We start from the raw sequence: 23,518 nt of genomic DNA, 5'->3' as shown, positions 1-23,518 counted from the left end.
CTATGTACTGTTTTAGGCACAATGTGCCGTATTGGTGTGTTTGGGTTGGAATCTATGTATCCGTCAAAGTCCAGATTGTTTATAGGGTGAATAATTGAAATAAGAAAAGTTATTGTGGATTGAAATTTGAGATTGACAATGAAAGGCATGAATTTAATGTTTATGTAGTGATTGAAATTATTACATGTGATATATGATTGAAATTGAAGAATAGCTAAAAATTGTATTGTTATTGTTAGTTAATGAAAGTTTATAAATTAATTGATATTTAAGAAATCGGATAGTTACATGCTTGGTAATTATAATTCTTTGTTGTTATTATAATTTGAATTATGGTAATACCACTGAGTATACAATACTCAGCGTACGGTTGTTTCCATGCGCAGGTTGAAAAGGGATCAGAGTCTTGGTTCAGCATCCAGGACAATCCCGACTCCGATAAAAAGATTTTGGTGATGTTTTCTTCCTTTAAGAGAGAGTGGCATGTACATAAGAATTATAATAGTTATTTTGGTATGTTATATAGTTTTATTGTAAAGTAAGATATTATGTATTTTGATGATTATATTAGCAAATTGGTAAAAGTCCTTTATGGCATTGGTATCGAATTGAAATGGCTTGATTAGTTTTATGTGTTAATTAGAAATGATAATAGGATTTTTATTAATTAAGCTGTTATGTCAATATGTCAAGTAAGATTTAAGTATATAAATGCATTGGTTGAAATACTGTAAGTGGGTTGGTTATGTTTGAAATTTTGCAGGGGGTTGTATGTAAAAATAAGTATAAATGCTGCCGAAATTTTTATAAAAAAACGAAAATGAATGAAGTCAATTAGTAAAATTTATATGAATTATTTGTAAATTGTTTGATTTGTCATGTAATACCTCGTAATCCTGTTCCGGCGACGGTTTGGGGTTAGAGAATATTACATATAACCTTAAAATCAAGTGAAGCCTTTTAAATCGGAATAAAGGTCGATACTTGTACTAATCGCTTTATAAAGACTTGCCCTAAATTTTGTTCAAATCTTCGACAGCTATCCACTAGAAGTCTCGTCAGCATTCCAATGTTATTGTTGTTTCATCATATAAGAGATGATACACACGAGTTTCAGGTTTCCATCATTCAATCAGAACGAATAGGGCTAAAAAAATGAATGCAACTTCCCCATTTAGCTAGCATGATTAAAATTAGCATTTGCTAATTGGGGAATAATTCTTTTGTCAACCATGTTTATACTCATATTGCTGTGAAATTGAGCCTCAATAAAAATAGTTTAATGTTGTTAAATTCTCTGTCCTCATTCAAATCTCAATAAGTGGACGATCATTACTGTTTGGAAATTATAATTTTGAGATATTTATCTATATAGACTTTAATATAGAAAATAATTTGTTTTGATTTTTTTTTTATGTGTGTACGGAAAATTAAATTATTGTGCACCACTAGACACCCGTAGATGTCAAATACAAAATTAAATATTATCTTCAGATGCTTCAGAATTAAACTAAATTGTTATTATTTAAATAGGATGTCAAGATCCACTAATTATATTAAATTTTATCACACTTATATTTAAGTGAACAAAAATAGAGTTATTTCAACAAATTATTATTATGCAACGATAAGAGATTTTTAATATAAAAGTAAATAATTATTCTAAATGGAATGGAGGAGAACGATATGATATAGTGGTGAATTTATCGCAGATATAAGAAACGAAACGGTGGTCTGTTGATGACCTCACCAATGGTTGGCACTTTGCATTTCCTTTATAACCCACGTGTACATCTGGTAAAAGTAGGCCACACTGGAATCCACCGAACCTTTATATTTTTCATATCTTTTCATTTTTTTTTACAATTTTAAATATAATTTAAGAAAATACATTTTATCCATTGAACGGAAAATTTGCTTCGCATTTGAAAATATCTTAATTTTTTTAAGTATTAAAATGTGATTTACTTTTAATTTTATTTTAAATGGATAAGTTCTAAATTTAATATTATTGGACCCAAGGTTCCTTGCTTCCTGCTTGCCTCTAATGCCTGAAATCCTGGATTAATGTCAACTAGTGATGTTAGCGACAAACCCAATTCATTTTTTTTAGAACGAAAGCCTAGATACAAAAAAGAATATGTTAATTATTATTTGATTTTACAATAATACTCGATTGAGTTTCATCTTTTAATAAGGTCTTAATTTCATGCGGTAGTTTTTCAAGTACCACAAAATGCTCAATATCATTACTAATCATCTTGATTAGACGATATGTTAATTTATTATTTATTTTTCGGATACTCCTAAATTTTACTCTTCAATCTTTGAGACACAAGTCATTAATTATCTGAATTTCAAGAACATTACTAACTGATGCAAGTCCCTTTTGAAGAATTTCAATAAGCAAAGCATTATCACTCCTCAATTCACCTTGTCTAAATCCTTTATTCCAAGCTAATTTATGGCCTTTAAGAACAACTTTGGCTCCAGTCTAGAAAATATCTGTGATACCTATTGGCATTTTGAACCCAAACAACCAGCCACCGCTTAGTCCTCTTGTCATTCCATCGATTGCTACTCCTGAACCGCAACTTGATAATAATCCGTCAACATTAATTTTGGTTCATCCAACAATTGGTTTCTGCCAACAGTTTATCGTCATGGAATTGCATGCCCATCTTCCAATTGTTCCTCCAATTTGCAAGAATTTAGTAGTCCCATTCATGGATACAAATTTGAATATAGAGTAAATCGTTATGATTCGGCACAAAATTGGAAACGGTCATAAAAATTAGAGTTTAATCGGTTTATGAGTTTTTAACATTTTTATTACATTACTGTTGAATAGATGAATCAATCGATTTAATTATTGATGAATTAATTTAATTCTATATTATTGATGTTAATCGAAAACTTAAAACATAATTTTTTTTGCTACTTTACTTATAATTTAATCTACTTAAATAATATTTTATAAAATTAATCTTAATTACTATTTAATATTTAAAAATATTTTATCAAATTTTAATTTATAAAAGATATATAGATATTAATATAAAACAGTATTTTAAATATGTATCCTCTCAACATGGAATGGAAGTTGTGTTTTTAGAGCATGGAATTGGAAATGTTCGGTTTTCTATCACCCATGAAAGTAGGCAACTTGCCATCCTAATTGGAAGATATCATATATCAATATTACGTCTTCGGTCGGACGGAGTAGATCGAGAGATTAATCAGTATATCAATTCATAACCAGGTAAAAAATTGCAAATTAGTTAAATTAAATTAAAAATTAATTTAGCCGGTCAAATCGGATTAGATAAATTTTAACATTTTTTATTTTAATTTTTATGAATTTCGAATAATTTATTTAATTTCAACCATTTAAACCAATTACTTGATTAGTTTCAAAAACATTAATAAATTCCACTATTTTATTATTATATATATGCGCATATATATACTAACCTCAATGTGACGTGCTATGAACGTTAAAATGTTAATATAAAAATTAATTTAATAAATTTTATATAAATACTAAAAATTCTATATAAATATAACACATGCGTGTGGGGTCATGTATTTAGAATATAAGCTTGCATTTAAACATTACTTACAATATATAATGAAATGTAAGATTTAAAACTAATAATAATAACACACATGAAATATATATTATATATGAAATTAAAAAATAGTTTAAATTGTAAGTAAAAGGAGATTTAAATAGATAAATATATTTACAAAACACTTCAGTTTGCTATAAGTTGAACATGACTGTCCAAACATGTTTCAATCACGATATTGAGCATCCAACAAAACAAAAATAAAAACAAAGAAAGTAAAGAGAGATTTTGCACACAATCATTTTCTAACGCGGTTTATAAATAATCCTATTTTTTTTGCATAATAATAAAATCGTAACAAAATAGCAAAAAAGAAACAACAAAATAATTAAAAGAAAGTAATTTTTTTGTATATCTGGGTCGGGGCGGGCCTCTACCAAAAAAAATCCTGGTCCGCATGTACAATTCTAAGTACAACACAAAGTCCAACATAAAGTCCAAGCTTTTCAAATTGATAAAGTAGGTTAGCTAAAATGGATTATTTGCTGAAAATACCCGTATATCGCACACGAATTTCGAAATGGGTTTATTAAGATAATGCTTAGCTCCCAAGAAAGAAATTATTCTACTCTCAAAAGCTCAAAGGTACATAGTAATTAAACAAATGGAGACAACATTTATGCACACAAAAATGACTTCTTTTAAGTCTCTAACCCTCAAAAAAACCAGCTAGAAAACTTAAACACACTCTCTTGAATATACATATACCGTACTACAAAATATCAACTTCTAAAAACATAGGGTTTAGCACCTTAAAAACCCTTTCTGCTTTAATTTCTCCCTGTATTTGCTTGGGTATATGACAACAGAGTCTAAACATAGACCCCCTTTCGTATGCGTGCAATCGATTTGAGTCATCGATAGCTTAATCTTTGTTGATGAATTCGAGTTCTCGACATTGAAGTCCCCGATATGGTAGTGAAACCATTTTCCAGGTTCATTCAAAGTAAATTGAGATCTGGCATGCTGACCATCTGATGTCCATAGTTGAAACCTTACGGGTTTTTTATCCCAACCATGGATGTGCTCCGAGTTGCAGATTCGGCGACCAAACCTCTTAGAGGAACGACCTAGCTGCAGTCTGAAGAAAACGCTATAGCTTCCTGCTGGAAAGGGAAATTCCACCTCTCCGTCGACTTCAAACCACCAGGTTTGCTGCAGATATGCGATCGAATGGAACCTAAATCGCAATGGAACGGAAATTGACATTAGCATCCAGCATTCCATTTCAACACCATCTATCCCAACAATCACTCTGACGTTCGACCAAATTAGAAATATGTATGAATATAATGAATTTCAAATAACGGTCAACAAGCAATGAGTCATTACTTAGGTCTGACATAAATGATCAAACCTGTGTTGGTAAATTATCTAATTCTTAGATTCTAGCTTGTACTTCACAATGTTGACAAATCAACCTCGTATTTATGCTTTTGCATATCGACAGTATTCGTATGAATCATATCCTTCAAAAGCTCAAGAAACAAAATAAAAGGCTATGCTTTTTATAGTTTAATCAAAAGCAATATAATGACGAATGAGTCTTAACTCGATTTGCATAGGCATTGTTGCCAATGCAGGAGGACGTGGATTCGAGTGCACTTCAGCACATTATCCACCTATTTATGGGTTGAGAAGGGGCTCAGAATCTATAATGAGATTATTCAAAAAGTAAAAAGTAATATAAAGAACAAGAGACTGAATCTTTTTGTGAGAATTCTAACTAGTTGTGTAATAAATCCTCGAGTTCATGTAAATAAAGGGTTAAGTATTCGTCTCTGCAACTTAATATAGAGATTTGAATGTCAAACACAGTTGCTTTAAACCACTAATACAACTCTAACTATGGAAATGACAAAACCTTGAACAGCCAGCCAAAAAATAGGCTTTTTTTTTTCCCTTAAAGGGGCAAGTTTTTAAAGAATAAAATACCATTTAGACAATCATCATAATCATCACCATGCATCTAGAAATGGAGATCCATGGATTACACTGAAATTGAACAAAAAAAAACGAACAAAAAATTACATACTGTGGATCGATTCGGCACGATATGCCCCAAAAAATCTTGATTTTGATCAGCCAATCTAAAAGAATCCATGATAAGAAACTAGAAATCCTACCATTTTCCCTCAATTTAATATGATAAAGAAAAGCTCTTGAACCTCACCTAGATTCATCAGTTGGAATATGATTCCAATATCTTCGATCATCAATCCCTGTTATATGTAATCCCTTTGAAGATATTGACATGCATAAACCACCACTGCTCTTATCTAGCCATACTTTCTGCAAAGAAAAAAAAATCCTCAAGGGCTAGCCATGAAAATTACGAATTTATAATTGTTTATTTCTTAAAAAAAAAATAAAGACCTGGACTTACTCAGCTTTGCTACGTTGTTTTTCAACAAATAAAGAAGTATCAAGTCATGAAGACCCAGGATTATCTAATAGTGAAAGCCAAAAGGACTCATAGGGGAAAATAACAGTGAAATTTCGAGTCTTTACAAGAATAAAAACACAAAAGAGAAGTTGAAAGACCCAGGATTTCAACCCCAGTTTTCTCGGTATCCAAACAAAAACAATGAAAGAAAGGGATGTAAAAGACCATACCTTGGTACCACCATCAAGAGTATTTGTTGTACAGAGCAATGAATATATTTCTCGTTTACCCAAATTTTCAGGCACAAAAGTTAGAATTTTATCAACAAAAACTTGATAATTAGATGGCAACTTCGATTCCCAAACAAAATCAGCCCAAGAAGCACCTCTAAATGCTCTGTTCAACTTTCCCAATTTACATATCTCCGGAGGATCCAAATACCCAATAATTGATGCCACACAGCTCTCTGGTAAATCTCCCAAACTGGGTGACGATGATGAAACAGATGATAAACCCCCTTGGTTAATGAACAAAACAGAGAAATAGGCACCCATCAAGAGAAAACAAAACAGAAAACTGCAGAGTTCTTAAGGCAGAGTATTGCTTTATAAATCATAAAAGAAGGAAGTAAAGAGATAGAGCTAGAAAAACAGAGAGGTGGCGAAGATGGACGCGTGCTTGGTTTTTGAGGATCTTTGGTTTTTTTTTTTTTTCTTCTTCTTCTTTTTTAATGTGTTTTGTCTGTTATTATATCTACTGATAAAAAAAGGGCGACAATAGGAAAGGGGAGACTTTGGGTGGTCTACTAAGGAAAGGAAGGCTGTTGGATTTTGATTCATTGATTTCACTATTATAATATTAAAAAATTATATCATTTTGATTTGAGTTTTCCTGTTGACTTCTGATTTAAATTTTGGATATTTTCTTCCTCTTAACTTTTTATTATTGTTATATTTATTTAATATTATAAATATACCATGGATTAGGAGCTACGTTATATTTTGATTTAGGGCTAATTTATTATTATTATTATATTCATGGGGTTGTATAAACCTAGGTATTACTAGGTTTGGAAATTTAGGGCTATGATTTTTCCCCTTGTTTAGAAAAAAAAAATCATTTTATTACAAACAAAGTTACAAAAAGAAATTTCATTTTTTCTCTATATTTCTTTATATAAAAAAAATGCAATACTGTAAAAAAAAAGTGTAATATAAATTTTAAAATCCAATTTATTTTTATTTTGTAAAGGTGAAATTATTATAAATATGAGAAAATGGGGAAATTATCAATAAAAGCCCATTTATTTTTAAAATTACCGAAATAGGTTAGGTCCTAAATTAATTACCGGAATGAGCTAATTTCTCTCAAAACGCGTTTATGTCAGTGCGTTGTCAGGGGATAAAGCCGTTTATCATCACGTCCACGTTACCGTGTCTGTTACAGTACCAACGGCTATTTTTTTTACCGTTGGTAACCCCCCAACAACTATTTTAAAAATTATTTAAAATTGCATAAATGAAAAAAATCTTAAATAATATTTAAAAATTAAATTTAACACTTACCATTTTCATTTGTTTGACGGATATGTGTTTATCATTGAGACGAATTAATTTTCCGACCATTGATAACACAATCAAATTTTTTTGATTTAAAAAATAAATTCAAAAAAAAATTAGAGCTTTTTCGAAAAAATTAAAGAGAGCTTTGAGAGAAATTTGAGAGAATATTGAAAGATTGAAGATGAAAAGGATTTAAGTGTGAAAAAAATGAAATGGGAGTTTTATAGTTTTTTTTTACCGTTGGGGGGTTACCAACGGTTAAAAAAAAATAGCCGTTGGTATTGTAGTAGACATCGAGAAAACGCTTCCTCAAGAAAACGTTTTGTCCACGTGGACACAAAGCGCGCCCTCAAGGAAGCGTTTTCTGTCCACGTGGACAAAGCGCTTCCTTGAGGAAGCGTTTTCCTGCTTTATCCCTTGACAACGTGCTGACGTGGACGCGTTTTTAGAGAAATTGACCCATTTTGATAATTAATTTAGGACCTGACCCATTTCGATAATTTTAAAAATAAAGGGGTTTTTATTGGTAATTTACCCGAAAAAATGTACATTTTATTTTGGCTACCAACTCTCAGCGTTATACTACTATATCATTAATGAATATATTTTTATGAATGATAATGCATACGGATTTCTTTTTATTCAATATTAGTTTAAGGGCATTATTTGTCCTCAAAGTATTTCGGTTTTTTTTTTCCGGTTTGGTTATTTAAAATAATTTTCTTAATGTTTTTATACTTAAAAAGTTAATTTCTTTCGTACAGTTTACTCGAGAACATTAACAATGTTAAAAGAAGCCAGCCGTCCATTCCAACCTCTCAAAAATGGACACGTGTTTTATTTTTTTAACATCAAATATATATTTGCATGTTTCATTATCAAATTTAACATAGGGAATTGAAAACAATAAACTTTAGAATTTTAAATTAATTTTGTACTATTAAAGATCGATTTGTTCATTGTAAAACAAGAAAAATGTTTATTATCCCTAAAATATTATGCACCGTTGTATTGCTTATAGTTATAGGACATATGTTTTCTTTTCTTTAAGAAATATTAATCGCATCATAAAATTTTTAAATGTACGATAGATACATAACTAACAACTTTTCATGAATTATCAATCTTTTTTAAATATGTGATTTTCACACGCATACACGTATAATAGGATTTTAAATATTTAAAAACAAGTTAAACGATTTATTTTCTTGAGAAAATACACCTTCGGACTCAACAAATGAGCTCTTAATTTGGGTAGAGAAAGAATGGAATCCATACTATTAAATAAAAAAAATTAAATGATTAAAATAGATGCCAAATATTCGTAATTTTTATTTTAAGGTTTAGATTTAAAAAATGTAAGTCCATGAGTAACGCTAATAAAATTTAGATTCAATATAAACCTATTATTTTTGTCATATGGTTAATAAGTGGGTCTTTTTATTTTATTTTAAAATGTAACACTAATAATAATAATAATAATAATAAAACAAATGGCTTATTACATCTATGGGAACATTTGATAATATAGTTTAATTAACAAACACCATGTTTTTATCATTCTATTCTCAAACAAATTATTTATAAAAACATTCCTTAATCTTACTTTTATCAATAATATAAGGAAAAGAATAACACAATACTATAAAAACAAATGTAATAGTGACCAATAGAGTGAGGTGCAACAGTAATCAATGTAGCTGGGATTTGCTTTATTAGTGTCAGCTTATAGTAATAGGGATGTAATTTGTCTGGAAATGTCTTTTACATGAGTGCTACCATATTGCCTAACTATTATTTTATAATGTTAATGGCAAACAATTCGGTTGAACTATTTAAATTATTGGGATGTTATTTTTTTAAAAGCTCATTTCAATAGCTAGCTCTAAGTGATGATTTGATGATTAGTACTGTAGATTATTACCCATTGATGAGTAGAAGAACATACCTTAGATCCAAGTCGGTCTAATGATTATTGTCGGAGATTAGAGAAGAAAGTTATCTGGATTTTGATTTGTAAATTCGTGATGTTCAAAGCTATTTCATGAAAAGAAGAAGAAGAAGAAGATGACTGAAGTATAGAATAGAAGGGGAATGAGAGCTTTAGATTGGTACAGGTGGTGTGAACAAAGAAGACCAAACAATAGTAATTTTAATATAACCCAATGACTTAAATAAAAACTTTAAAATTGTTCAGTGACGTAATCTTTTGAAGTTGAGTGATCAAAACACAAACTCATTAATAGTTTAGTGACGTAGAGGTGTAATTTATCCTTGTATTAATTTGCAACATCACATTTGTTAAGGGGTTAAATTGTAATTATATTTTCTCCGTAACCAGGCTATCTATTGCCAATAGTAGTGACTAAACCCTTTGTTGCGGGTGCTCTCCGAAAAGGTAAATGACTAGCTATGAAATGTGCTTCATTCCTATGGGTGAGGATTAAACCCCCCTCTGTCACATGAATAAAGAATGAGGTGAACAACCATCACACTATACTACAACTCGTGTAATTATACATGACTGTTTGGCATGGATGATGGATAAAAGTTTCTTTTTAGATGGTGACATCCATGAAAGTTGAAAGATGTGAGTGAAAAATTATTGACCAGAAATGAAAGGAAAAGAAAATATCTCCGAAACAAAACCACTATGGGAAGGGCATTACTTTGTTTTTGTAAGTTGTCTTTATTTTTGTAATTATATGATGAAGAAGCGCGAGAGTGGACGTGTCATTCCATTTGGTTGTGGAAGATCATGAAAGATAGCTAATATTGATGCTGATGGGAGAACAAGAAGACAACGTTAATAATTCAAAGGCTAATGTTAGCCTTAAATATGATGCTGACATTAGCGGCGAACTCGCACGGTAATGTAGGCCTCTCATCACCAATTCACCATCATCAACTTGTGTTTTGTATTTATTTCCTCTAATTGTACGGGACGCTACATGCAGTATCAAATTTATACTTCTTTTTATTTTTATTTTTTCAGTCCTAAAATATTCGACAAGTTATTTGTCACATAATTTTTTTTCAAATCTCAATTTAACTGTTGAATCCCGTAAATCTGATTGGATTTAAATTATTAAACAAAATATTTCAATAGAAATTACATGAATATTAATATAAAAATATCTAAACAAATGATTTGATAGGGTACATGCAAATGGTCCGAGGTGCTAACTCGAGAAATGACGTGAGAAGACGAATGCATTCTCTAAGATTTTTTTGTTGTTGTTGGATGAACCAAAAATAGTGATAAACCTAACATCTAAATATTATGAACCGAATGATAATACAAGTAGATATCAGCATTTTGATATCTTGGAAACAAGGATATTATGTTACGTTGATAGCTGATAAAAACAAACATGTGCAAATCATCAAAAAAAGCCAAAAATGGTTTCGTACATCCTTATTATTATCCAGTAAAAGAGTAAGACGAACTATGATGGTCGGAAAGAGAATGGGCACCCATGGGTATTACAACTTCATAAAGCTGATTTAAAAGTAGAGGTCGTAGTAAAATAATAAATAAAAAATATATCAAAATTTTGGCGTTTTGTATATATACATTTTGTTAATTTCACCTTTATTTATTTTTAGTCAAACTTTTTAAAAGAAATTAAATTCAATCAACTTTTTAAAAATAGTTAAATTGTAGTCTTTAACCAAAAAAAAATACAAACTAAAAATATTAAAATTTTAAATATAACAACCTAGTTGGTTAAGCCTCGCTTACATGTGCACCAATGTTTTTCAAAGAAATTTATCATACAATCAAAAGAATTGATCCTTTTGAGAAATCAATGTCTTACTCTATTATTTTAAAGGAACAAAACAAGAGAATAATAGTTAAACAAATGGTTCGGTCCGATTTGGGTGTAGTTTAGGTAAGATCCAAATCAAACTCGTCATTAATTTGAGACGTTAATAGGGTGAATACCCAATCTATTTAACGCTGGGCATAATGACTATAAACATCTCAAAAATACTCTTTTCGTCCTATATAAAGTTTCATATTTGATTCTTTAATCATGATGATAGAAAATACATACAACTTAAATAAGGCCATAAGCAAACCAACATCAAAATAACCCTTCTCCTCTTTGAAACACTTTTGGAAGTGCCCCTATACCAATCGAGTTGCCATACCAATACCATAAAAAAATAGTTTTAATCACATTTATGTTGATTTTGAAAATTAAGATCAATTTTTTTTTGAAAAAAAAAATACACTCACAAAAAATGTAAATGTTGATAAGAGACATAAATGTTGAAAACTAAATTTATAACAAAAATAAATACGACTCGTAAATATTGAAATTAAACACTAAATGGTTTTAATAAGATGTGACTTAAACTGTGCTTCATGACAATGACCATTTTAATAGATCCACACATTATATACAATATATTCCCTATGCCCCTTCCAATCAATTTCTTTCTCCTTTTTTTAATCTTACAAATCTGAGAGGGGTATGAAAGACGGAATTCGAACCCTAATATGATGCCAAGTAATAATAATTGTCACTCCAATTGTGACCCCATCAAATTGAACACCACTCACAGAAGTAAAACACAGGCCATTGTCATTCAGGTAAATTGTACCCTTCCTGAAATTTCATATGCTTCAAACATTCACGAACCCTTAAGAAATTCCATAATCTAAGTGAACTAAAATTACCTAGTGGTATTCTATGATATTCATGTAATAGTTAAGATGTTATTAGATCAACTCCAGAAATAGGGCTTCTTGTTTGTTTGCTAATCCAAGTTCATTCAGCGTCAAGCTGCATTCATCATCACTGAAAGCACGCCTTGGGTACGGCCTCACCTGTTGAAATGATCAAATTAATGTGGAAAATGTTCCTTGTAGGAAGGCAAGTAGTCAATAGCAAAGTCACTCAGAATGTGGAGTGAGCGCTGGATGCGGGTGTGTCCAACACAAGCATGTACAGACTTTTTTCCATATATTTAGAGGGTTCTTAGAGAACCATTCTCTCATACCCAAATCCGAAATGTGTCAGGCAGCATAGGAGATAGGTATTTCACAAAAAAAAAAAGTCAGACCAAAATAAGTGAAAACTAATCCTTAAATAGTGTAAAATAAATCATGCATCCATCTAGATTAACAAGAAGCCAAGAATGATACGGAACTAGGCAAAAAGCTTGGGACAAAAACTTTACCAATCGGTAAGTGCCTGGCTTGACTCCTCTACCGATATCTATGAAGTCATAGAGAGACTGCGAAGCAGATCAAAATCAGATCAAGTTTTAAGCCTTCTGCACAAGGAAATGTGATAGAAGTGAACTTTTATTCATGAATTTACCTGCAGCCTGTCAGACTTGAGAAATAAACGGCCCCTTCGACTGCCATCTGGCATTCGCACTAGAAGGTTTACAGCATTTTCCTCATCGGCTGATGGCTCCAGAGGCAGAGAAGCTTCTTTAGCAGCTAATTGTCTCTCACATTCCTGCAAGTAAGAATCACATATGATGCAATTCAGAAGCAAGAAAACTGCATATCTACAGTGTAACTATTCAGTTAAGCCTGAATGGAGTATGTTAGCATGATGTTATGTCAATTGCAGAGAAAAGCAACAAACAGATGAATACTTATTTATTCTAGTAGAGAGAAATGTAAATTATCCTAAAAATAAAATGCAAATTATATCATCAGTAAGACATCCACAGCATAACTTGTTGAAGTAAAATCGACAAGTAGTTCAAGGTTTTTACAATTCTTTTCCTTCCAGCACAAATTTACTGGTAAAATCTAAATCATCCCATATAAAGCTATAAGCAAACACGTAGATAATAAAGTTACTGATAGGATCTCACCCTTTATCTCAGGAAACAAGATATGAGACAGAACATTTCATTTTCCATAATAAATGGATTGAGCTGATTTACCAATGATCAGAGCATAATTAATTACCTGTTCCTCCTCCATTTTCCTGCGGGACTCTTCCTCTTTCCGTTTTTCTTCTTCAAGAGCAGCTTTTCTAGCTGCTTCCTCCTCTAAACGGCAAGCTTCAGCTTCTTGAATTGCCTTCAACTCTTTTTCTCTGTCAGCTTGCAATGATGCATTATATTCATCATCCTGAATGCATCGTGTATGCAAGCAACTATTAGACCATTACTTCTGGCCCAAAGAAGTATATAACTTTCAGTCAGAGCACAAATCAAAATGACAAAAGAAAGAAAAACTAACTTGTTGTTCCCGTATCAGGCGTTGAGCTTCCAAAGAGGGTGATGGAGGACGAGGGGTACGCCAGGGATTAGAGCCCTCAGGTCGAATGAAGTGATGAGGTGCATAGGCAAAACGATACCCATTCTCAGGGATTCCACCAAACATCGCAGCCTCAAGCATGACTGCCTCATCATGTTCCACAGAAGAAATACCACCCCACTATCATATAATACAAAACACAAAGCCAGAATTTTCTTTAGTAAAGAACATAGGCGAAAGGCATTAGTTAGAGGAGAAAGTCATGAGCAAATAAATGGAATAGAACATATATTTAAATTCTCATTTGGCATCTGCACAATTTATGAAAGGATTAAACCTCGTCAGAAGGGAATTCATTTCCATTGTTCAGCGGGAGATTGCCTATTCCTTGCTGTCCAGGACTTGATGGTGCGCTAGCCTCCACAACTCCAACTTCGTTTGCAGATTCTCCTGGGCCAGATGATGTCTGTCTAGAACTGTGCCTAACTAGAGGCTGCTCATCCCCATCTTCAGCTTCAGCTTGAATGGAAGAGCTTCCTTCCATTAACCTACATCAACTCAATTCAGGACAGCCATAAAATTAAGAGAAGGCACATAGACTTCCATGTTTGTAACAACAATATAATTCCCATTGTTTAACTGGTGACAATGACTGTACCTCCCATTTGAGACTGCCATGTTCCCAAGATGCTCATTAGGTGGTATAGAAGCTTCCACTTCTGATGTTCTGGCACAGTAACCCTGCTCACGCAATGCCTTCTCTTGCTCTGCTGTCTGAATTTGTTCATGTTAAAAAAAACGTATAGATTATAGTAGGAAAACATGACTTGAACAAAGTACAGTACAACAAACCTTAAAGGACAATGAAACTGCTTCTTCAAGTACAGCATCCTCTGAATGAGACATATTATGCCAAGGCCCAGTATTACTTAACTCCTGCCCAAACATGAAAAAGGCAATCTGTAAAACAAGCATTTACAGCAACTACAAGAATGAAGGGCACCACAACACTATCAAACTGGAAGCGTCCTTTTTTTAAAACTTGCCTCAGTATCCCGCTTAGAGGCCTCAATGGCAGCTTGAATCATTTGTTCTTCAATGTCATTGCCATAGTCTGGCAAATTATCGAAGGCAGGAGCGCTGGGTGTAACATGCTGGTTGTTAGAGTTATCATTCTGCCATCTTGGCTGCGCAATTGAATCGTCACCTACTTCATCAATTGTAACAGTCTCATGGGAATTCGGGCCGAGAGCTTGTGCAGTTTCAGAGGCATCCTCAACAACAGGAGCATGACTAGATGGCTCATGGCTATTCTTAACCTCTCTCACCTCTGTTGGATGTGTAACCATTGGTTCATGAGTTGAACCAGAATCACCATCGAAGAAACTGCTATGGAAGTTTCGATCATGAAGAGACGATTGTTCTTTTGTTCTAGATGATGGCAGAAATGGAAGGACTGGCCCATTTGGTACAACTTCATTTGGATCATCTATATCCATGGCATCATCTACAGGAACTATGGTTGATCTTGGCCTTTTTTTTGTAGGAAACATGAGAAAACAAACAAACAAATAAAGCTATAAACCTAGAATTACTTATCATAAAAAAGTATTAGCATAATTCAGAAATATATACCTATCACCCTCGCTGAAATATGCATTTACAGCTGTATTGAGATTGCCAGCATGCTCCTGGTCCCAAGTGAAACAATTAACAGATAACAATGAGATGTTATATCTAACTCAATTTTATGATATGAAGCAAAGCATCCAAAACTCTAAGAAAAGGCAACCCAAATAGACATTAATATGATGGTAAGAAGCATTTTCCAGCAATCTCAGACATTTGTCTCCAAAAAGACCTACAAAAAGACCCTTAACAAACAACAGAATCAAAACCTAAGAATCTACTAGCTAGAAATAAACCTCAAATCAACCATCCCCGGTCACTCAGGAGTTTAGCTGCAAAGCGAGTAGCAATGACGCATATGAGCTTCACTTTTAAATCGCTTACTACATCCAATGAGACTTCTCGGTGTTAGCTGCCCATGTTTATGAAAGCATGACTAAGGCATGGAGGTTCAAAAAAACTTGTCCATTATCCCTGGCCAAACATTGCATACATTTTTCTGAAGCCATGAAAAGAATACAACTCTATATTCAAAACATTTACAACTTTCAGCTTTTCCCCTTTCCAGTGTCCAGTCAACCATCCAATTTCTTCGTTCTTGTTCATTCTTTAAAGCCAGTTCATTTGACTAATATAAGTTAAATCCAAGTAAAACAACTAATTGAAAAGAAAAATAATAAAATTTTCAAATAATTCATTCGAACCTTAAATTAACCCTTTGATTATAGTCATTGGCTAAAACCCAAGTCCAATTACAACCAATAAAAATTCAGTTATCTTCAACAAACGAATCAAACGATGATCAGAAAAATAAATCAGCAACATTAAGCAGTATATTATAAACCCTAAAAAAACTAAAAAAAAAAAAGAAGAAGAAGAAATCAGCCGATCATTGATCAACCTACAATCAGAAGCCAATTCGATAATCCAGTTTAATAATTTAACAAAATGAAATTAAGATTTAATTAAAGATTTTCCAAAACCTACCTCTAGCATGGAAATAGCAACAGCTTCGGGTGCCCCAGTGATGCTGATGAAAGTGTCGATTGCTTCTTGATTAGGTCTCACCATTGCAAAATTAGGGTTTCCTTATATTAACTTAATCTGTTTCGCAGCTTATAATTTCAGTTCAATGCAGGGGGGAAAATAAGAACGAATAAAAAGATAATTGTTGGGGGAAGAGCAGGCATGAAGCAAGCCCTTTTTATATATAAGGATTTGTTTGGAGAAGAAGATAGTATAATTTTTATTTTTGTTAGTCATCATAAAAATAAAAAGGCTTTTTTATTCAATAAATATTAATTACGAAAAAACTATGGAAACAGATTAATTATGATAATTAATTTTTTATGTTATTTAGTCAAATAAAAAATTTAAAAATTAAGATAATTGGATAATAAAAACACAAAACTAAATAATTAAGATGATTATTAACGGAATTTACTTCTTTTTTCTTTTTTTTGTTCGAATTAAAGTGAGAGTTTGTGGGATATTTTATGTTTTCTTGAAGAATAAGAAATGAATTATTTTAAAGACTTTTAACTACACGTGTGTTACTATGATTATTCCGTGCAAGCTTGGAAATCTCCTAATATTCCAGAAGATAAATGAAGATTTAGGAAATAATTGAAAATGAGTTTTTGAATAAAAGTAGAATTGGATTGGTGGAGTTCGAAAAAAATTATAGATAATTTTAAGTATTGAATCAAACTCCGCATATTTTCTGTCCTTCAACCATTGCCATATTATATTATATGAAATTTACTCAGAACTTGTTTTTATTAATATATTATAGGGCTTATCAATAGATTACAAATGGTTAAAGATATTTTTAATTTTTAATTTTATTTTTATAGTTAGGACTAAGTTGACAAATTTTATAAATGTTGATGACTAAACTTATTGATTTTTTTAAAATTAGAACTAAAATGATACTTTTTATAAATATTGAGGGCTAAATTTATTGAATTTTTTTATATTTAGAATCAAATTGATAGAATGTGTAAACATTAAATGGCTAATTTTATTACTAAACTAATAAAGAAAAGCCTCCATCAGTTCAGAGTCACAAAAATATTTAATTGCGAAAAGCTAACTGATTACATAAAAAAATTAATAATTAAACAACCAAAGCAAAATAAAAGACATAATTAGATGACTGTTTTTATAACTTACCCTTAAATCTAAAAAATCTCTCATAAAAATTATATATTTGAATGTTTTCTAATTTCCAAATATCAATGATGTAATTATCATATAAACTATATATATTATAAGGTTTTGTATAAAAATTAAAATAAATCCTTTTCTTTTACTAGTAAATTTTATACAATGAAGCCTTAATTTAATTAGTAAAAATAGAAATCTTATTTAAAGTCTATCACGCATAATTTATGTGTAAGTTTTCGAATCCCTTATATAATAATTTAATACTTATTACGCTTTAAAAAAAGTTTTTCTATTTAAATTACAAATAATTCCAAATAATTTAATGTCAATTATTTGGTTATAATAAACAATAATCTCAATTACGTCACTTAATTGATTTACGAATTTTAAATACAAATAAGTTTTGTCAAATTCAAAGCATGTTTTCCTCTTAAACATCCATTATTTGAGATTAAAAAAAAAACTAAAAAACAATAACACACCATTAAAACTAAATAGGTTATGTCTTGTGTTTATATTTTAATGTTATGTATTTCTTTTTCCAAATCATATTAACATAAAATTACAATTAATTTAAAATAATCTCGGTTTTTAATTGATATAATAAACCATATTTTTAATTATAAATGATATAGTTTTTATTTTTTAAAATTATTTAATGTTAATATGGTTTATGATTAAAAAATACCCAATCAATTATATTTATATTTATTATTAAATACTTGCAATTAATTTTAAAAATGTACAAGTTTTATTTAAATTACTTATATATATACTAAAGTAAGGTTTAAATATAAAAAAATTATGTTTATAATTTCATCCCTGCATATTTTATTCAGGGATGAAGCCAAAAGATTTTTAAAAAGGTCGAGATTAAATTATATATTTTTATGATAATTAAAATGTAATTTTATTATTATATTGACTTATATTTTTATAGTTTTTTTCAAAAAATTAAATCAAAATTCTAACATTTTTAGGGGCGTTGTATATATTAGTTTAAGATTTTATAATTTTTTGGAGACTTAATAATTTCTCATTTTAGAGGGGCAAAACCCCTTGTCAATCCCCTCCCTTCACCTCTAATTTTATTTGTTTAATATTAATATTTGTCTTTCGCAACTTTCATGCATGTGATATATGTAAAACATGACAAATATACGATATTATAAATAATTTATACATATATTATTTTAAAGCTTTGGGCTTGGGTAGATATTAGATGGGCCATGACTAACATCAAAACCCTTTTAACTTAATCATTAGCCTCGGTTTAGGGCCCAACACTAAACATTTGGGTTTGAACTTCAACTTTACTCTAAAATAAGTCGCTCTAATATTAAATATATTGATTTAATTTTTTATTGCTAAAAAGAATTAAATTAAGTTAAACAGGAGTTAACATATATTGTTAAAAGAATAACATGAATATTTGAACTAAAAAAAATCATTTGCAAATGTACAAAAAAAATTAAAATATTAGTTCTATTAACAGTAGAGGCATTCATAGGTCGAGTAGGGTTTATGCATGATATTAATACATTTTATACTTATTCAAGCTTGGTCTAAAATCTAGGCCTAAAAATTAGCCCAATTTCATCCTATTTGTAAATAACTAACCCAATCCTATTTAGGTTCGCCTATATTATTTTTTAAAATTTTTAAAAATATATATTTATATTATTTTTAATTTAATATTTACTAATTTTAAAAAGAAGAAAGCTTGAGTCTTATGGCTGAGCTAGGCCAGACTTGGACTTTTAATGTTCAAGTTAGAACTCATCTCATATTTTAAACATGACTAATTTTTTGTCCAAACTCATTTTTTGAGTTTAATATTTTTACTCAAACATTTCTAAATTTCAGGTAGGCCTTTGGATTTGGGCGAACAACCCAGCCCATGAGCAGATCTTATTAACAAGAAATGATATTTTTTAAACCATAAATTTAATTTTGTTGTTAGACTTATTTTGCCCCACAAATCTTTTTTTTTTGTCATTAAATTTATTTTTTTAACAAGTGACATGATTTTGGGTCAGATAATCTCTAACACAATCCATATTTAAGAGTTCATTTTTCTACCAGCGAAATTGCATGCAAGAAGTTATAAAGTGCCAACAAAATTTTTTTATTTTTTATTTTAAGCTTGCTGTGTAGGGCTGGTGATCGGTAGTCGTTTGCTTTAGCTGTTAGAATGTTGCAGTGCATTAGGAGTTTGCTCTATGAAAAACATATGGTTTTATATAGGGGTTATTGTTGATGCTTTCGTTGTTTTTATATGGTTAAATTGTCAAGGGTAGCAGTGCATTTAGTGAAAGTGTGAAACTGAGTGCCATTAAATTCTTTTTTCAAGAAAAATTTACGCATTTCCTTCCGATTATTGAATAAGAAATCGTAATTGTTGGTAATTCATGGTTTTATTATCATAGTGGCACTTCATCTAGGTGATTGTGAAGATTTCTCTGGTCATTTATCTGGCTGTCAAAGTTCTGGCTATTGATTGGGTCACCCCTTGTACTCAAATTTTGAGGTGTCTTCTACATTTGTGCTAAGGAAGTAAAAGAGTCGTAGGGATTTGCATCCCCTCCATTTGTGCTCGTAGTTGTTGACCAAACTCAATGGACATCCCCTCCATTTCCCTTTCATTGACCCACTGTCCCCATCGCAGGTCAGATCTTTCTTTTCTTTTAAAGTTGGAAATTATAAAACAAGTCGCAGCAGCTAGTGCTTAAAGTTCTCTATTTTAGATTTTATCCAAGGCCATATATGTGTGTGTATATATTATCCAATGCCATATGTATGATATGTTTCACCTACCCCTTCCCATTTATATTTTATGTAAATAAAAAAATGTTAAAGGAATCTCGTGGGAGGTGCCCCACAGAGTTAGAGAAGCATGAAGGGTGGCTACACCCTCCATTTACATCAAGGCAAATTAATAATATATGAATACTCTAGCAATAGCAATCCCATGAAGAGGGGTTAAAGAAACCCACGAAGGATGACATGCCTGAACAAGTATATATATATGTGGGGTGTAAACTCGTGGATTTTCAACAACCCCATGCATGTATACTTTATTTATATTTTAAAAAAAAAGCAAATAGGTAAAGACCTCTAGCTGGAGGTTAGACACTCTCTCTGCATGATGTATATATATGCATGGCTAATCTTGCATTTCAACTGCCACTAGGATTACATTGTTATGGTCAACCACCGGATGAGGTTTTGATATAAGTGGATAGCATATGTAGTTCTTCATTATCAAAAAAAAAACCGAGTTGTGGCAGTTGATAGGGACACACAAGAGGTTAAAACCCATTGCACTTCTCAATCAATTCTACATGCACATGTAATATATATATACATACGCACATATACGGGTGGGGTGTAAACCCGAGAGTGTTCAACACCCCATGAGAGATACTCGGAAGGGTGTAGCATGCGTATATGTGTATGTATAGTTTACTAGAAGAAGAAGAAGAAGAGAAATTATTCTGGGAGTTCTACATAGCTAGTTTATTTCGCATTTAATTTCTTTTCCATTTTGAATCTTAATAATATGAATAATGCAACAACCACATGGTATTGTGAGTAATGTGCGGATTGGGGTGTTGGCTACCACTGTAACTTTAGCTACGACTTTTTACCAGGATCAACTGAAGAATCAGGTATATATACCTCAAATACTGTTATTTTAATATCTCAATTACCATTTTTTTACTACTTATTTGAGTTTTATTATGACATTTGTGATGATATATAATATTATTAAGTTTATATACATTCCATTTGAGGGAGCATACCTCCTGTAAGTCTCCCCTTATGTGCGGGAGCAAGACCCCTCGTAAGCTGACCCATGTGCGGGAGTAAGCCATTCGTTACTCTCCACATAATTTCGATTTGCGAGAGCCAGCAATAGTGCGATCAACATATGATACCTTCCATAAGCCACCCCTATATGTGGAAGCAGGACCCCCATAAGCCTCCCCATGTGCAAGCGCAACGAGTGAACTCCAAATTGGATTAATGAATAAATTTTTTGTAACTTTGAGCACACACACTCAACACTTATTTTTCACTTGTCAAAAGCTCACGCTAAAAGTTATATTTACTACAATTATTTATAACGATAAATAGTCCTTCCACTCATATTTCAATGGATAGATTGTACATTTTACATTTTATATTACCAACGAATGGTTCACAAATTTTACATTTTATATTGTCAATAAACAATTTGTACACCTCTTACATTTTATGTTGTCAAATAGATGGATTACACCTCCTCTATTTTACATTTCCAATAGTCGCATCCATGATATATATACGACACTTCTCCACTGCATAAATCCAGATCATTTAATCGACAGCTACACCACTCGAGTATACATTATACATTCTTGCATTGTTGAGCTAATGAGCTTACCACTCGTTGAATCACAAAGTAAAATTTATACAAGTCAATTGTGAATAGAAGTACCATTCATCAACACATTGTTAAAAATGATAGTAATAAATTTCAATAGCCTCGCAAGGTGTTTGTACATTCCTGGATCGTCGGGCTAATAATTGTATCATGTTGCTTCATTTGCAACAACTACCACCGGTGAGGGCAACTTTTAGATTAGATGATCTCAAGGTACAGTCACTTTATAACCTACTTTTTGACTAGGAGGAGGAACTATTGTTATACCCCTACCTTGATTGGTGTTGGAACATTTTCAAAACATATAGTGTTTCAATAATTATAAAAGAAAAGTTACACGTAGCCAAAAGTTATGTTACTTGGTTGTTAACAAATAGTCATAATTGTTCAAGTAGATATTTATTGAATAACTATGTTTATTGCTAAATATATGATTATCCATTTGGGTAGTTAATATGTCTCTATGAAGAGACACAAGGCCTCTTATAAATAGGAGTGAAGTTTCGTTTGCATGACAACCCAAAAAACATAGAAAAAAGTTTCTTTTTGATCTCCCACATTTTTTTATATTAATAGATTGTTCTATAAAGAATTATTGCAGAAATTCTTTATAGAAATTAATATCTTTGCTATGCTCCGCTCAATGCTCAATGGACTATTTCTGTCAGTGCAAAACGTAGACAGTCATTAAGTATCATTGAGGTTCATTTGCTAGTAACTTTTTTGCACACCATAATATAGGTGGAGGTGAATAGAACTTTAAATAAACTGGCATTGATACACGCCTTGAAGCCTTCGTTAATTTTTCATAAGTTTATTTTTATCTTCATGCACCAACAATTGGGACACATGGCAACACAATAACCAACCGAAAAAACCCACAGACCCGTGTTATACCATTTGGATAGTTGCTTAGTGACCAACCATCCGCATGCTTCATTCCATCCATGAGAGGGACCATCTATCATTGACCACTCAATTGGACCTTCCGTTAGGCCACCCGCTATTAACGAGTGCATTTTACTCAACCTACCTATAAATATCCCCAAACAACGTAGAAAAGCCTTTTCTCTCCTTTCCTCCCAACAAATCCCAAAAGGCTAAACCCTAATCACTCATCTCTTCCCTTATACCCACCTCCTCATTCTTCAATCTCGTTTAAAAAAGAATTATTAATATATAAAAAACTTGTAAGAATTATTAATATATAAAAAAAAACTCGTATTACAAAGCCCTCTTAATACAATTAACCCTTGGAAACACACCACCATCGATGAACGAATCAGAAATTGAATAAATTTTGATTCCCTAAAAAATAATTAATAAGAGAATGGATCACGAGATTAGTGTTTGACGACAGTCCATAGAATCCATGTTCCTATGTGCGTTTGTCCGATGATTCAATAAATAATCATGACTTTCCATGTTCCATGTTTCGCTTTCTTTGCAAGAATCACTACTGTCTCTAAAATG

General features: G+C 31.3%; 2 protein-coding genes and 1 long non-coding RNA gene across 3 annotated transcripts; 1 reads left to right on the top strand and 2 right to left on the bottom strand.

Moving 5' to 3' along the window:
• Positions 1 to 4,134: 4,134 nt before the first annotated feature.
• Positions 4,135 to 6,911, bottom strand: LOC107890683 (F-box protein PP2-A12). The gene is made up of 3 exons (XM_016815207.2): positions 6,249 to 6,911; positions 5,806 to 5,924; positions 4,135 to 4,812 (listed from the first exon to the last, which is right to left on the bottom strand). Exons 1-3 carry the CDS (start codon positions 6,570 to 6,572, stop codon positions 4,377 to 4,379), a joined length of 879 nt encoding a protein of 292 aa, XP_016670696.1. The 5' UTR covers positions 6,573 to 6,911; the 3' UTR covers positions 4,135 to 4,376.
• Positions 6,912 to 11,903: 4,992 nt separating this feature from the next.
• On the bottom strand, positions 11,904 to 16,699 carry LOC107890682 (plant UBX domain-containing protein 8). Its single transcript, XM_016815206.2, has 11 exons — positions 16,435 to 16,699; positions 15,454 to 15,509; positions 14,865 to 15,351; positions 14,671 to 14,754; positions 14,477 to 14,592; positions 14,156 to 14,366; positions 13,801 to 13,998; positions 13,525 to 13,689; positions 12,917 to 13,060; positions 12,774 to 12,830; positions 11,904 to 12,420 (listed from the first exon to the last, which is right to left on the bottom strand). Exons 1-11 carry the CDS (start codon positions 16,516 to 16,518, stop codon positions 12,313 to 12,315), a joined length of 1,710 nt encoding a protein of 569 aa, XP_016670695.1. The 5' UTR covers positions 16,519 to 16,699; the 3' UTR covers positions 11,904 to 12,312.
• A 3,489-nt stretch (positions 16,700 to 20,188) lies between these two features.
• Positions 20,189 to 21,834, top strand: LOC121220978 (uncharacterized). Its single transcript, XR_005918294.1, has 2 exons — positions 20,189 to 21,287; positions 21,393 to 21,834. It is a non-coding gene; the product is annotated as an uncharacterized lncRNA (long non-coding RNA).
• Positions 21,835 to 23,518: the final 1,684 nt, after the last annotated feature.

Source organism: Gossypium hirsutum, chromosome D09 (genome assembly GCF_007990345.1).
Source record: "Gossypium hirsutum isolate 1008001.06 chromosome D09, Gossypium_hirsutum_v2.1, whole genome shotgun sequence".
NCBI classification, from domain to species: Eukaryota; Viridiplantae; Streptophyta; class Magnoliopsida; order Malvales; family Malvaceae; genus Gossypium; species Gossypium hirsutum.
The sequence above is the reverse complement of the archived record's forward strand: the minus strand, read 5'-3'. Positions and strand labels throughout refer to the sequence as shown.